Source organism: Xyrauchen texanus, chromosome 11, assembly GCF_025860055.1.
Source record: "Xyrauchen texanus isolate HMW12.3.18 chromosome 11, RBS_HiC_50CHRs, whole genome shotgun sequence".
Classification (NCBI taxonomy): domain Eukaryota; kingdom Metazoa; phylum Chordata; class Actinopteri; order Cypriniformes; family Catostomidae; genus Xyrauchen; species Xyrauchen texanus.
The window spans coordinates 37160574-37176419 of record NC_068286.1 but is presented as its reverse complement, the minus strand read 5'-3'; the positions used below and the strand labels follow the sequence as shown (position 1 = coordinate 37176419).

The following is a 15846-nucleotide window of genomic DNA, read 5'->3' as shown; positions in this document are numbered from 1 at the left end:
TCTGTTATGACTCTCAAGGGACTGAGATCCAGCTTTTATGAATGCGCTCAGACACCAGCAAAAATGAGCCCTCTGTCACAGTTTCACTTACAAATTAATAGCGATGTGCAAAACGTTATTTTGTGAAAATGCTTCTATTTTGCAGAAAATTTAATTACAAATTACATTATCAGCATGAAAATAGTTTAACTGCTTTAATGACAGCATTCACTCAAACTGGCATTGACTCCAAAAGTTGTTCCCTATTACCAAAGTAACATATTTGGTTAGTGAAAAGGAATTCGTTTAGAATAATTTGTATTTTTTTTTCATGCCATAACTTGAAATTCCACTATTTCTAGGTCACTAATTAAATGTAAGGAAATTGATGACATTATCCATGTTAACCTTTGTATTAAAAATATTTTTTCTTTGCTTCCATTGAAGCGCACAAGCTGCTCTTTGGAACAATCTCAAATGATATGGGATTATGTAAATACTTAATATATTTGGCATACCAGATACTAAGAAATTCAGAAATTTGCATTTTTACTCATAGACTTAAGGCCAAAGTATACTTTGAGTGTGCGCATTGCGGATCGCTCCACACGTAGTATGTGTGAAGAAAATTGCATCATAAGCACAGCTACGTGGCTTGACCGTGCGCTGCCTAGATTTTCTTGACTCGCGCATGCGGTCCTCGGCTGTCCGCATCGTCTACACATGCGCTGGCCATTGACTGTTCTAAAAGAGTATCACAAAGCAGTTGTAGTGCACGTGTCAAACGTGTTCCTTTTCGTTAACAGAATTTTAAAATGTATAAAAAATGTACAGGTAGACAATGTAACAACGATAAAATTGGGCTATTATGATCATGTTTATTAGTTCTAGTCAGAATATCAATAAATGATAATCCCAATGTGTAATTTTCATTATCTGTGTGAATGTTGAAGTCACCAACAAATAAAGCTCTATCTACATTAACTATTAGATCAGATAGAATTTGCAAATTCACCAAGGAAACCAGAGTAAGGCCCGATGATCTATATACTGGGCAAAAGACGACAGAACATTTTTATTTATATCTGACGGTGTCATATTATCATTACATTTATATCCTGTCCTTTCAGTAACACCTTCACTGTAAATTGCAGCAAGACCTCCTCCTCGATCCTTCAGACAAGGCTCATGTTTATATCAATAACCTGAGGGAGTATATTCATTTAAACTAATATATTCATCTGGTTTAAGCCAGGTTTCAGTCAAACAGAGCGTATCCAAAATGATCTAAAATTATTTCATTTACAATTAGGGTTTTAGTAGAAAGAGATCTAATGTTTAGTAGCTCTACCTTTTATATGATGTTTATCATAATTTTTTTAATGTATTTATTTTTTCAAGTTTGACCATAATAATTTTTTTTCTAAATGATTTAGTGAGAGGTTTGTGTTTGGTAGTTCGGGGAACAGACACAGTCTCCAGATATATATGATATCTAGGTGACACAGTCTCTACGTGTTGTAGTTTATGTGACCTATGTGACATCTCAAGGCAGCTAGCAGATGTTCGGATTAACCAGTTTTTCTGCTTCCTTACCTGGGCACCAGTTGGTCAAATACTTTCATTATTAAGACTATGAGCCAAATTACTGGAGAGAAGAGTGGCACCTTCCCTGGAGGGATGGAGTCCATCTCTCTTTAGCAGGTCAGTTCTGCCCCAAAAATTCTTCTAATTGTCTATAAATCCTGTGTTATTCATCAAACACCACTCAGACATCCACTGAACAAGTGACACAAATCTACTATAAACCTCGTCACCATGAAGATTAGGGAGGGGACCAGAGCATATTACAGTGTCTGAAATTTTTTTTGCAAGTTCACAAACCTCTTTAACATTATCTCTAGTGAAGACATCATTATCTCCGGACATCATTAGTGCTGACATGAATAACAGTTTTAGGAAATCTATGTTTATCATTAGCCAGCACTTCTAAATTTGATCTGATGTCAAATGCCCGAGCCACCGAAATGCATTTAACAATGTTGGCTGGAGTCTCTTACTGTAGAATCACCAATTATTTGGGCTCTTTCAACATGATTTTCAGTGGGTGCATCACTGAGTGGGGAGAATCAACTGGAAACCCTAACAGGAACGAGAGAGTGGTGTTGCTTTGCTGAGCGAGTATACCAAACCGTGTGTGTTCTACCCGCATCTGAAACAGTATATACCAGCTTCTCTTTCTCACTGACCTCCTCGAGTGTTTGGATACTTGCCTCAAGCTCATTAACCTTCTCTGTCAGCCTGACTAATTCCTTGTGTTTATCACATGTGTATCCCTCACTGCTGACGGAAGAAGCTATAGTAAACATGTGGCATGTAGTGAAAGAAGCAATAACATGAGCGGATTCCATGACTTACTCCAATTGTTTGTTGTTGATGTCGATTCACAAGTATTATCACATTGAGAATCAATGGGTGTATTCAAAACATGGAATGGAATTGTTGCATTCAGATGCTGTATACAGAGTTAAGATGAAAATAAGGTGCATTTCAAACTGTTTTGAGGCCAGTGCAGATACTTAAGTCATCCACTAACTAGGGAGCAAGGGAGCAAAGCTGCATATACTCCAAAATTCCAGTAAAAAGTTCAGTTTCAGACTGCAGATGATGTTTACATCACTCAATATGGTTGGCAGACATGGTACAATGGTAATCAGTACATAGATTCAGAATTTATTATGCTAAATTTTATTTTAACATGGTTGGCATTGATTGGACGATGCTGGCCATTACTCTGAATCTGTATTTATTTTACTAATTTCTGATTGTTAAAAGACATCAGCACTGGCTATCACTTGTTTGTTTGACTGTGCAAAAAGAGAACATTGAGATATTGTTGCCAGATTAGCAAAAAAAAAAACTTAAAAATTAACAAAGTCAAATCAAGTCAAACAATTTTTTGTTTTTTATTATTTTATTATTATTAATATGCATACTTGTGAAGCAATATTTCAGTTCTTTGACTATAAGGAAGGGTGTAATACTGAGACACTGTGAGAGAAAGAAGAGAAAGCTCTCATCTGTTTACTGCTGGGGTTCATCTGTTTATTTTGTGGTGCTTTACCTTCTGCTGTTCAATTACAGATCCATTGATTAAGAGTGAAAGATGATCAGAATAACATATGCACATGCTGCATTTTCAATCCTAATATTTTATGTAGTCATATGCATGTGTGCGGCTTCTTTTAATGCATGAACATGGGACTGTGTTTGAATAATCCATCTCTCTCTCTCTCTCTCTCTCTCTCTCTCTCTCTCTCTCTCTCTCTCTCTCTCTCTCATGTATGTGATGCTGCTGGGGTTTCCTCTGTCAGTTCCTGATGATGTAAATCTTTCATGACTTGACTCTCATTCTCACTTCCTCTCGCTCATCCTGTTCTTTTCCTTTCATCCCCTTTTTTCTGTCCTTTCTTCTCTGCTCTTCATTTGCCCTGGCACATCGTCTTCCTCTCAGAAACTTCATCACTCACTCTGTGCTTCGCCCTTGTATGAGTTCATAAAATTTGAGGACGAAATTAATGAGAGAAGGAGCGAGAGAGCAAGCACAGGAAAAGAAAGAGAGAACCTGTAGGAAATAAAATCACAAATGGCATCTCTTTAGTATCTCAATTTCAAATTGGTTTATCCTAGACAGCAGTCAGATACTGTACACTACGTCTCATCACTACTCGTTTTCGTAAGAGAGTTATTTTTAGCACAATTTTTGTGCCAGCACAAAGCGCAAGTTGGCATGGGTTGAAGTGGTTGCGCTATCTGTGGGTGTTTGTACGCAAACTGTGGGTGTAATTAATGTTCTTGAAGTGGCTGAAGTTTGGATTTGGTATGATTTTTTGACCAGTTTCTTTTTTATAATTATATTGATTATATTTTCATTTCATTTGAAGTGCAGTTTGAATTTAGAAATATTTCTGGTTTAATTTTGTCATTTTCAATAAATGTATACATTTTTTCAAAATCATGTTTGCACAAATGACTTACTGAATAGTGCTGCACTTTTAGTGCTAGTGTTCTTAAAACAGGGCCCACTATTTTAAGAACGCTAGCACTATGCGCAGCACTATACAATAAGTCATTTGTGTGAAGATTATTTTGAAACATTTGGTGATATATATATTAGGGCTGTCAATTTAATGCGTTTATTCAGTGCGATTAATTTGACAAAACATAACGCGTTAAAAAATGTACGCAATTAATCGCAATGCCCCCGGACCATAATAAGGAAGATTCCTGAGAAATGCAAGGTTGTAGTACCACCTGTTTACTCCAGAGGGCAGTAAGTGAAACTTAAGCTGTATGAGCAACACGCAGTTTATACAGTGAAGAAAACACTTCAGTAGGCAGGACCTATGGGCAGGACAACACAAATGTTACATTCTTGCGTTCAAAACACAAATAAAGGGATCTCAAAATGTGTTTAAAGATTGAGTATTAAACTATATTTAACTTGACACAGTGACCTAAACATTTTATGTTTATGACGCAACGCACCCGAGACACTACACAAGCATCCGTCTGACGCAGGTGTACATTGATGGGTCCTTAAAAGGACAATAAGTGATAGCTTGTGCATTTTTGTGACAGGGACAAAAGAAAGAGAACACACACTCTTGGGGAATGTGGAAACTATAACAATGTTATAAAATACTCAGAAGTCACGAATATTAGTAAACATGTTACAGTAACTTCCCCGGACAAAGTAGATACATTGCGATTAGTTAACACACGAGTATTGTATGATTAATATGAGTATGACAAGCAATATAAGCTTCAACAACCCTACCAGACAACATCTCCAAACAGTTTAGTAAAGAAGTAAAGAACTTCACCAAACTGTTAACAGATAAACATCCATCCAGATTCCTGCGATGCTGTCCTGAACTTTGTGACTGACTGAACTGAACTGAACAGCGTAGTTTCCTTAGCCAGAACACGACAGCCGTTAGTTCTTTTCTGTGTTTGCGGTGATGACATAATGACATAAGGATGAACGACCCAACAACTTTTTGTAGGCTTATAGTAGTGAATCGGGGTAAGGTAAGGACATTTTTTTAAACTCGTTTTATGTACTCGGTCAATAAAGCTATTTTGTTCATTTTTAACCAAAAAATATCCCGCAGTGCAGCTTTAAGCTTAATTTAAGTGTAAGATGAATAATTGTTTTTCTTTTTTTCTTTGCTCTCTGTGTGACCTGATGAGCAGTAAACAAGAGGAATCGTGGTTCTCTTGGTAAGACACAATAACAAACTCTTAACGCCTGTATTTTTCGCCTGTCCTCTCTCGCTTTCTCATTCAATTGCTCTCTTGCCCATCTCCTTGTTCTGATGACATCCGATAATCATCTGATTTGATATGTGGAATTATGCAACAAACATTTTCCTCTTTGCTCTTTACTATCAGATTGCATAGCACACTACTCTTATACTGCCAGAAAACAAGCATGGAATACATACTATTTTAATAAAAAATAGCATGGAGTTTACAATGTATGCTGCACACTATGCAGTAAACATGGCACTAGTACACCATTCTGAACATAGCCATTATATATTATTTTATTTTCTCCCTTTATTTTGATTTCTTTGCTTTACTTACATATGCTACAAAATAACAGATGTATACACTCAGTGTAATTAAGCTATTTATGTTATTATGTTTCTTTATTATTATTATTTAGCAGGCCCTGGCAAATGGTGAATCATTAAGCTAAACTTATTCACGCAGCATGATATATAGAGTGTTAACACTGGTTAATATGCACGCACACACACACACACACACACACACACACACACACACACACACACACACACACACACATACACACACACACACATGTTGTGTTTCCATGTTTTATGGGGACTTTCCTTAGACATAATGGTTTTTATACTGTACAAACAATATATTCTATTCTCTAACCCTACCCCTAAACCTAACCCTCACAGAAAATGTTCTGCATTTTTACATTTTCAAAAAACACAATTTAGTATGATTTATAAGCTGTTTTTCTAATGGGTACCGACAAAATGTTACCACAAGGTCGAAAATTTCAATAAGGTCAAAAATACCACAAAGTGATAAATACATGCTCACCCCCACCCCCCCAACACACACTCGTTATTTGCTCATGCAAATGAGCTTGTGATTTGCTGCAAATGTTTGACAGAAGTTTGCAGCACTTCACCGGTAGTGGTGATCCTCCAGCAAACCTTTGGCAACAATGGACAATGTACCACATGTTGAAATTATCTGTGGCGATTTTGTGGCAAGTTTGTACTTGATAGTAGTGAACTATACATTTTTTGTAAGGGCAATCAGAGTTCAGATTCCTGACAAAAAATCATTTTCTCTCTCTTTCCTTTCCATTCTCACTCATGCAGTCTCATTTCACAGTTTCATTGTGTGTGTGTGCGTGTGCGTGCGCGTGCGTGCATGTGCGTGCATGTGCGTGTATGTGCGTGTGTGAGTGATTTTCCCTCCGCTGTGTGTTTGGATGGATTTGTTAGAGGCTTAAGATAATGGATTCTCCTCAGAGACATATTTAATATCCCCACATGTCATAATCTCACTCACTACTCATGTAGACACAGGATTAAGATTATTACATCTGATTTTGCTGAATGACCCCTATCCATGTGTGTGAGACTGTGTGTACAGATTTTTGCACTCATTTTTAGTCTCATAGAATGAACATTTCTATAACTAAGTTTTTGCAAACTGACTTTTACGGGCTGAATTCTACATTTTGTCAGTTTCCGTGTGAAATTACCACCAGAGGCGCTACCACAACCTACATTTACACACTTATGTGATTAACGTCCGCTGTAGCTCACCTCATAGGGTGTTGGACTTTGAAATCTTTGAAAAGTACACGGTTTGAGACCAGTCAAGCAAATGAGCAGAAACATGAGACAAGAGTGTCATAGAAGCAACATGTCATGACGTGATTGCATCAGAAAATGTGCTTTTCATTTTGTTTTTGTACACTATCGGTTAGGTTTAGGAGTTGGTTAAGGGTAAGGGTAAGGGTGTCTAATTTAACTTTTGATCACTATTGGTTAGGTTTAGCTTACAGTAGTTTAGGGAAGTACATTTTGCTAATCTAATATTCCATAAACCATCTAATATTCACCTTAAAAGCCTTGTCTGATTACAACACCATTTCAGTGGCGCACCCCACTAGACATTTCACTAGGGCACTGTAGCAAAATGCATAGTAATGCATGTCATTTCATTTTGCAAAACTTTTGCCACGGTCACGTAATGTTCACGAGACCAGGCTGCTCTTGCATGTCATAGCAAAGGCCTATATCAGAGGTTGGCAATCTATTTAAAATGAAGTGCAATTTAGAATATTACCTTTAAACACTGTTCGCTTACCCTCTGAATGAAAATTATTTTGGGTGTGGCTTACTTTGGTTACCTATTCATTTTTAGCCAAAAATTACAAGAAACTAGAAACAGGTTTGGCTATATATATATATATATATATATATATATATATATATATATATATATATATATATATATAGATAGATAGATAGATAGATAGATAGATAGATAGATAGATAGATAACATTCCTAAAGGTTGTTGTTTTTTGCCATATGAATAATAAAAAGATATGGGCAACACTTTATAATAACTTTCATTAATAAACCATTAACAAACATTATATTTTGATTAACAAATAATTAATGTATATTCAAATAGTTAAACAATGAGGTAATGCGCTTGTTAATGCTTTAAAATGAATTTAACTTAAATAACATAATCATAACCTATCATTAGTTATGCATTACTTATAAATGTTATTAAACCTTCATTCATACGTTCTTGTACTTTTTAATATCTACAAACGATTTTAACAAATGTTGTATAATGATTAAGAGATCATTTGTTAATATACTGTACATTTGAATGCTTACAAATGTTATTAACCTTTGATTTATAAATGAGCTCACTTTTTACATTCGCAAATGTTTACACATTATTCATTACATTTACATTTACATTTATGCATTTTGCAGAGGCTTTTATCCAAAGCGACTTACAGTGCACTTATTACAGGGACAATCCCCCCGGAGCAACCTGGAGTTAAGTGTCTTGCTCAAGGACACAATGGTGGTGGCTGTAGGGATCGAACCAGCGACCTTCTGGTTACAGTCATGTGCGTTAGGCCACTACACCACCACCATCATTAATGTCCAGTCAATTTATAACCAAGGTCTATAAAGGCCACATATTTGCTGATTGTATTTTGGCTGAACACAATCTAAAGTTAAAACCATATATCTATTGCAGGTGTTTATAAAGTTTAACTAATAATTATTTAATGTTTATATGCTGTAAACAAATATAGTTTAAGGGTTGGTTTGTTAAATTTAGAAGAGAGCTCTCTGCTCTGCTTATTTCGTCCTTCTTTGAGAGTGTTTGTCTTATCATTCAGCACATAACTGTATGGAGCATTACCGCATGAGGGAGTTTAACAGGCTTATTTCTATAATAAGCAACTAAATAAAATGAATGCATACAATATCAAGCCCTCTCGCACGTTTCACTTGCATGCAATACTTTCCCCTCCCGAGGTTGCCGACCCCTGGCCTACATTGTTATTTTCCTAACATATCGATATGCTCAAGGCAGCTAATCTCGGTGCCTGATGAAAGCATACCCAGGAAAGCAACACCATGTCAAACACCATTCTGACTTGAGTGCATGAGCCTCTTTAAGTGGCTGACAGCAGAATTACTTCAAAAGCGTGACATGCTGTCTTTCCCCCTTAGTGAAAAACATCTTTCATTTGTAGCATTCTCTAGGCTACTGTACTCCTGAACTCACTCTGAAAAAATAACATACTGCTATAATCAGCACTTCCTCAAGCACTATGTGAGAATAGATGGGTTTGTAAAATTAGACTGTCAGCAGTGGTGAAGGATGTGTGGTAGAGTGTGATTCTTATTTCTATTATTCCACATGTAATGTATAAATGCCATTTTTTTTACCATCCAGGTTAATACTAATATTCGCACATGTAATTTAGAAAAGTAGAACATGTTTCTGGATAAACATCCTTTGTTGGTTCTGGAACAACATTCAGTCAATTAATCATCACATTAATCATTTACTCATCCTCATGTTGCAAACCTGAACGGCTTTGTTCAGTGGAACACAAAAGGAGATATTAGGTGAAACTTTAATTGTGTGGAAAAAAGATGCAATGAATGTGAATGGTGACTGAGGCTGATATGCCCTCACATTCTGCCTAACACCTCCATCTGTCTTCCACTGAAGAGAGAAAGTCATACAGTTTTGAAACAGCACGAGAGCGAGTGAATGAATGATGACAGAAATGATGACAGGATTTTCTAAGCATACTACTTACATGTATAAGCCAGAGCAAAACAGGATACAGTTTAGCACCATACGTGTCCAAGTTTGTTTGGCGTAGTCAGTACTTGAATTCAATTTAGATTCTGCTAGCCAATGCAAATCAGATTGCATGCCAAGTAATGAGATCCAAACCTGAAGTGCCAAAGTTTAACACATGCTGGCTATATTTAGAGTGCACACACAGAACCATGATTGTGGAAAAGCACTTAGTTTTCAGAACTTTTCAGAAAAAAGCCCTGCTATACATCTTGTTTCTCTTTTTATTGACTTTTCCTGTCCAATTCTATTGGCTCACTCCGATCTACTCTAATTCATTTTCGCTCGCAGTCTTCTGCAGGGCTTTTTTGTCATCTTTTTGAATCATGACACATAGCGAGATGAATGCATAAATTACACATATTTTTTCAGAGATAACAAAAGTTAGAGCATCTATCACTGCTATACTTGGCGGTTGCAAGACTGCATTACACCTTTCTAGTCGCTGATCAAAGATGAGATCAAAGCTTATGTGTATGTATTTGCATGTGTGCGAGCTGCAGTCTTGCAGGTTTATCTATAATGGTAGGCTGATTTTCATCTGACGTTCACACCATTCACATTAACTGTTAAAGAGATAGTTCACCCAAAAAAAATTAATTCTGTCTTTGTTTACTCAACCTCATGCTGTTTCAAACCCATAGGCTATGACTTAGATTTTTTTTAAGAATGTGCTGTTTTTTTTGTTTGCAATTGCAATGAATGGGAAGTTTTCCATTTTTTAAAAGAATGCAAAAGTATCCATTGAAGTATCAATAATGTAGTCAAAGAAACTTTTTAAGTCAATGAAAGTTTAGGGTGAGAAACAGTCATCATTCACTGACGATCTTTCGCTCCTTTGAGTTAACTCGATGACTTCTGTAACTGGATCCTTCAGTCACTGAGTTAAACTCAAGATTCAGATCTTTCCAAATCATTTAGACACATTTTTGGAAGCTAATCTATCAATTCCATTGAACAGATATGCCAAAAAAAATTTAACACACACAAAAAAAAGCTATCCTATGCCTTCAGAAGACTTGGAATATAGTGGATAAGTTGTATGAACCACTTTTATGGTGATTTACCATCCTTTTTTAAAGCTCATTCTTTGTAATTGCATGGAAAAGAGCAACCAGTGCATTCTTCAAAATGTTTCTTTTTGTGTTTCATTGAAGAAAGAATGTCATACGGATTTCAAAAAGACACGAGGGAGAGTAAATTATGATAGAATTTACATTTTTGTGAGAAATTTTCCTTTAAAGATGCAATCACATCACATTTTCACATTTTGCCTCTTTTTTTGGCTCTCTTCCTGTCTTTTCCTCTGTATCATCTATCAACAATGGATAGTCATTTGACTCTTCCCTTTTGCATGTATTATGTTTCAGACAGAAAAAGAAATGATTCAGAGAAGATGAAAGGAAGACAAAAAACTTCCAGGCTCATCAAAAAGCCTTATCTCTCCCATGATGCTCAGTATATTAACCTGATTGATCGTGCCAATAATTATTTTTTTTCTCACCACTCTCTCCCTTTCTCTATCTCAGATGTTATTGCCCCCGCTGAATTGGTTGCCCCGGTGATAGTGATTGCACCTAAGAACACATCAGTGGTTGCCAGGGCGAGTGAGGCTACTCTTGAGTGCGTCGCTAATGCGAGGTGGGTTGCCCCCGACAGCGGTGACTCACCACCAGGGTTCCATTAGCAATGGCTTCTCGCACTTCCTTTATCATTTCAAAGATGGTTTCCATCATTACATTGTTGAAATTATGTGATGTTGTAAGCATTAGTCAGAAACAGAAACCGTTATTTTATCTGCCATTTAAAATTACTGCGCATGAATTAAAACTTGACATCTTCGAATCTGTTATCTTGATTTTAATGAAATCAAACTGTTTTTGATTAATTTCTTAATCATCTTAATTAATGGCATAATGTTGATTGGCACAAAAATTACATGTGGCTCATACCTTCTTTTCTTTAAAGCAAAAATGTAATTTCCAGTGAGACACGTCGTACAATGGATGTGAATGGGGTCCAATCCATAAACGTTAAAATACCCACTGTTTCAAAAGTGTAGCCACAAGACATAAACAATATATGTGTCAACATGATTTTAGTGTGATATAATCGCTTATTAACCTTTTCTGTTCAAAGTTTTAGCAAATTTTACAACCTCGTTGCCATGATGTTGTAATTTCAACAAACCCTATATTAATGAAAAATTACAATTTAAACAAATTTAAGCTGAAGTAGTACATGTGTTTTAAAAGAAAAATTTATGTAAGTGCTTTCATAAAATTTTTACTTCCCATTTCTGCCTTTTAAACTCCTAATTTAAACCCCCATTCACTTTCATTGTAAGTGTCTCACTGTAACCTCGATTATTGCTTTTGTATGGAACAAGTTGTAATTAATATTTGTAGTAATTTTCAATATTCCACATATGCTGTCGATTGAGCTTAACTTGTATTGAACCCAGAGTATTCCCTTAAATGGGATAAGTTGTCACAATGAAACCTGCCGTTAAATAGCCTATTATTGGCTTTTCGGCAAAGTTCAAACTGTAAAACAATCATGAAACACAAAACAGTTCATTCATTCTTTTTTAATAGTAACATAAACTCATAATATCAAATCATTGTTTTGGCCAACACACATTGTAAATAATAAAACTGATACATTTACCTGACATTTAAGCAAAATAACCTTGTCCTGAGGACATTTGCCTAAATGTATGCTAGTGTGGTTTTATTGTGTTCCCTTGGTTGCCCAATGGCTATAGCAAAAATATCCTGATGCACTGTCAGAAAATATGCAAAAAAGGTGTTTAGGGGTACAACAGCTTGTCACTGGCCCTGTACTCTCAAAGGTACACCAACTGTACCCTTTACATGTCAATTGGAATGTATCTGTACCTTATCTTTCTATAAAGGGTACATATTAGCACCTTAAAATGTAAAGAAATTTGTACCTGTAAAGGTACAATTTTAGCACACTAGTGTAGTGTAGTGACATTTTTGTTAGGAAGATATAATTCAATGACTTTGAACTAGGTGTTTGAAACCAACCTATAAAACCAATGCAAGAGAAAACACACAATTGGACTTGAGTAGCTCTTGTGACAACATCCCCCTGTGACAACTAGCTCCGGTCTCCCCTATGTATTTTTCCTTGCATATTTAAAGCATAATTGCTCTGGTCGTATAAGTCATTTTAGCATGCAGTTAATTTGCACTGTTTTGAATGTGTGTGCGGAGCAGATCTCTTGACAGGCTGCAGGTGTTCTGGAAGCGTAATGGGGTGAGACTAACAACAGGAGTGGACTCGTTTGGTCGCAGACTGGTCATCAGTAACCCCACCTCAGCTGACGTGGGTCTGTACGTGTGTGAGGCGGCGCTCAAGAACAGCAGCCACAAGAGCACAGAGGCCAAAGCGTATCTCTCTGTCCTAGGTAAGAAGACCAGTGTTCCTCTGTAACACCTCATTAAAAGGAGTCACCAACAGGGTTTTAGTATTATGTTACTGAAATGGCTTAAACAGCAGTAGTTTGACTCACATACTTTGAATGTGAATATACAATGAACCCAAAGTCCCTTTAAGGCAAGGCAGTCCTCTCAATGGCCATCTTTGGAATGCTCCCAGGAAGCTATTTTCTATGTACACAAGTGCCATAAATGTGCAGCTCCTATCTGCTTGAATGGGAAAAGACAGAAATCTCCAAAATGCTTGGTCAATATTACGATCAAAGAAAATATTTCAAATCAGCAGTAACAACAGTGGTCTCATAAATGTTGCATCTTTAGCTCCGATCACACTAAAATAAACAGTTTTTCAGCTTGGTCCAGTGAATACGCATGCGGATTCTCAAATTGATTGACAAGCGTTGTCTGTATGTAAAAGTTGATTGGCTATTTTACCTGTAAGGCGGGACTTTCTTTTCTACATCACCATATTGGGCGTTCCAAAGTGCTCCATCTTGTGCTAAACAGTCTCCAACCTCCAAACTCCACACTACATCCAATTTCTTTTTCATTTCTGCGCCACTAGCATCACCAAATTGAATTAATCACTGTTTTCAAACAGATTCCAGAAAACTCCCCCATTTTCCGTTGGTTGTTAGAACAGATCCCTCAACAAATTCACACCACTGGTTGAGCCAGTGTGTCTATATTGGGCTGGAAGGTCTACTCAAATAAACCGGAGTACGATACGAGAAATTTGGGGCACGATGTTGCAATGGTTCATAGAAGAATTCACATGCCAATGTATGCTACAGGGCCCCTTTGCATCAATGCTGAGAATGCAGTGTGTATTTGCATTGCATTATGAATTGCATTTTGACACATTTCTGAATGCAACGACATGTGAAACTTGAAACCTTGCATTACTAGATGCATTTGCGTTCATGTTCTTGTGTAGAGTATGTTTCGGGCCTTACTTTAATTGCAGACACATAGTTTTTAGGGGCCATTCACACCAAACAGGTCCTTACGCTAAAAAAAACTAGATGCAGCACCATGATTGGAGTAGAACGCAGGTGTCTTGAGACGTGTTTTTAAAAGTTAAAGTTCTATTTACTTGTCAAATTATTTTACTTAAGTCTGCACAACAAAGCAAATGGGAAAAAACATTCTTTACTGTTTATGAAGCGTTGAAACTTTGCTTTGTTAAAAACAACCTGGAATCATGTTTTAATAACAGTCATGAAACCCAATAAGTGTTTCGAGATGCGTTTATAAAATTAAAGCTTTACTCGGTGATCCCACAATGGCGTTTTATTGCCATGTTAAATAATAAAAAAATTATCATTTCGATTTCGATAGTAAAGTCGTTACTATCAGTAAATATTACGAGAAAAAAGTTGTAGTCGTAGAACAATTATATTACATTTTGTATGAGGAAAAAGTCAAAATTATTAGAATAAAGTCGTAGCATTTTGATATTATAGTCATAATATTTTGAGAATAAAGTCAAAATCCCCTCAATATTAGGCTAAACAGAGCGTCATTATCACAATGATAGAATGGACGCAGAGCCAGCAGCTTCATTAATGCAAGAGATGGATGTGGGGGACGTAGTTAAATCATACTTTAGGATAGGAATTTGCAATAAAGAAATCCTTGTTTTTTTGGCGCATCAGCACAGTTATTATTATCCGGACTCTTCAGCGGTTATGTAGGAAATTGTATTTATTCAGGAGAAAGAACCTGACAGATTCGAGCAGTCCCCCTCGGCGTTGTTATTGGGTTTTCCTCTCTAAACAGTACTGTAAGTGAGGGGATGTTACCACATACAATGTCTTGATATGGACTTATATAATTCACAGCAGTTCCAATTATTTTTCGCTTCACTTGAGTGTGAGTCTATATCTCGCGCCTCCCTTGACAGGCACCCACAGATTGAAAGCTCGGTTACATAGCCAAGTTATCTCCCTGATTAGCGATGCTGTATGTAAAGATCCAGACGCTCCATTTTGCTGTTGTCCACCACATCACTTTGATGTTACTTTCATATCGACTTGTTCTCGCAATATCACCACTTTTAACTTCGACTTTATTCTCGTAATTTGGACTTTATTCTCAAAATATTATTCGAAATAACAATTGCAAATTTAAATAGTTAAATTACTTTGATTTTATTGTTAGCGTTAATTTCTGCGCAATGAACAATGAGCCGACAAGTTGTAATTCTCGCTTTGATCCTCCGCAATTTAAATTCAAAACGTGTTTGATCCATTTATTGTGTGTCTGACGTTTGCTTATATAAAGTTCTGAACTGGTGTCAATGTTATGTGTCATAATTAATATTTGACAGGTAGGGTGGTCATTTTTCTAAGTCACGGAAGGAAGGATTCTTCTTATTTTTATATTATAATATGGCCTGTGGGCTAAGCCCTGGATGACACTGAAGTCTAACGACACCCCTGCCCCTTGCTCTCATCATCCAGTGTCACAGCTCTCAGCTTGTAATATTTTCAAAAGGTCAGCGGGTTTAAATATCCTCCTAATATCCCTGGAATTCTTTGATCCAAAAACACAAATATTACTTTCTGCCCCAAGATCTTTTACCAAAGATGAGCTGTGAATATTTTTACCATGACTCACACTCTTATTAGACAGAGCAACGAATATTCATGCAATGAGCTTATCTGACAGGTGTGCGCCTAACATGATTGGGCGAAAGGGAGCCATGCATATGCATGAGGCAGCCAATGGAGTGATGAATAAATTGGGGCTGTTGGAGGCTCAGTAGGACTTTTATAGAAAGATAAAGTGAACATGTCAGAACAACCAGCAGTGGGAAAGACGAGACCATGGAGGTATGTATTGTTTCTGCTGTTGAATCTAATCCAGGCCCCAATCTGAATATGGATATCCTGATCTGCATAAATTTACAAT

At 36.6% G+C, this 15846-nt stretch overlaps 1 protein-coding gene across 1 annotated transcript in view; it reads left to right on the top strand.

Moving 5' to 3' along the window:
- Positions 1-15846, top strand: part of LOC127651357 (protein sidekick-1-like) — a 281945-nt gene that overhangs the window by 140526 nt on the left and 125573 nt on the right. Inside the window, 3 exon segments of the mRNA XM_052137130.1 lie at positions 5239-5265; positions 10993-11104; positions 12709-12899. Coding sequence (XP_051993090.1) covers positions 5239-5265; positions 10993-11104; positions 12709-12899 — 330 coding nt within the window.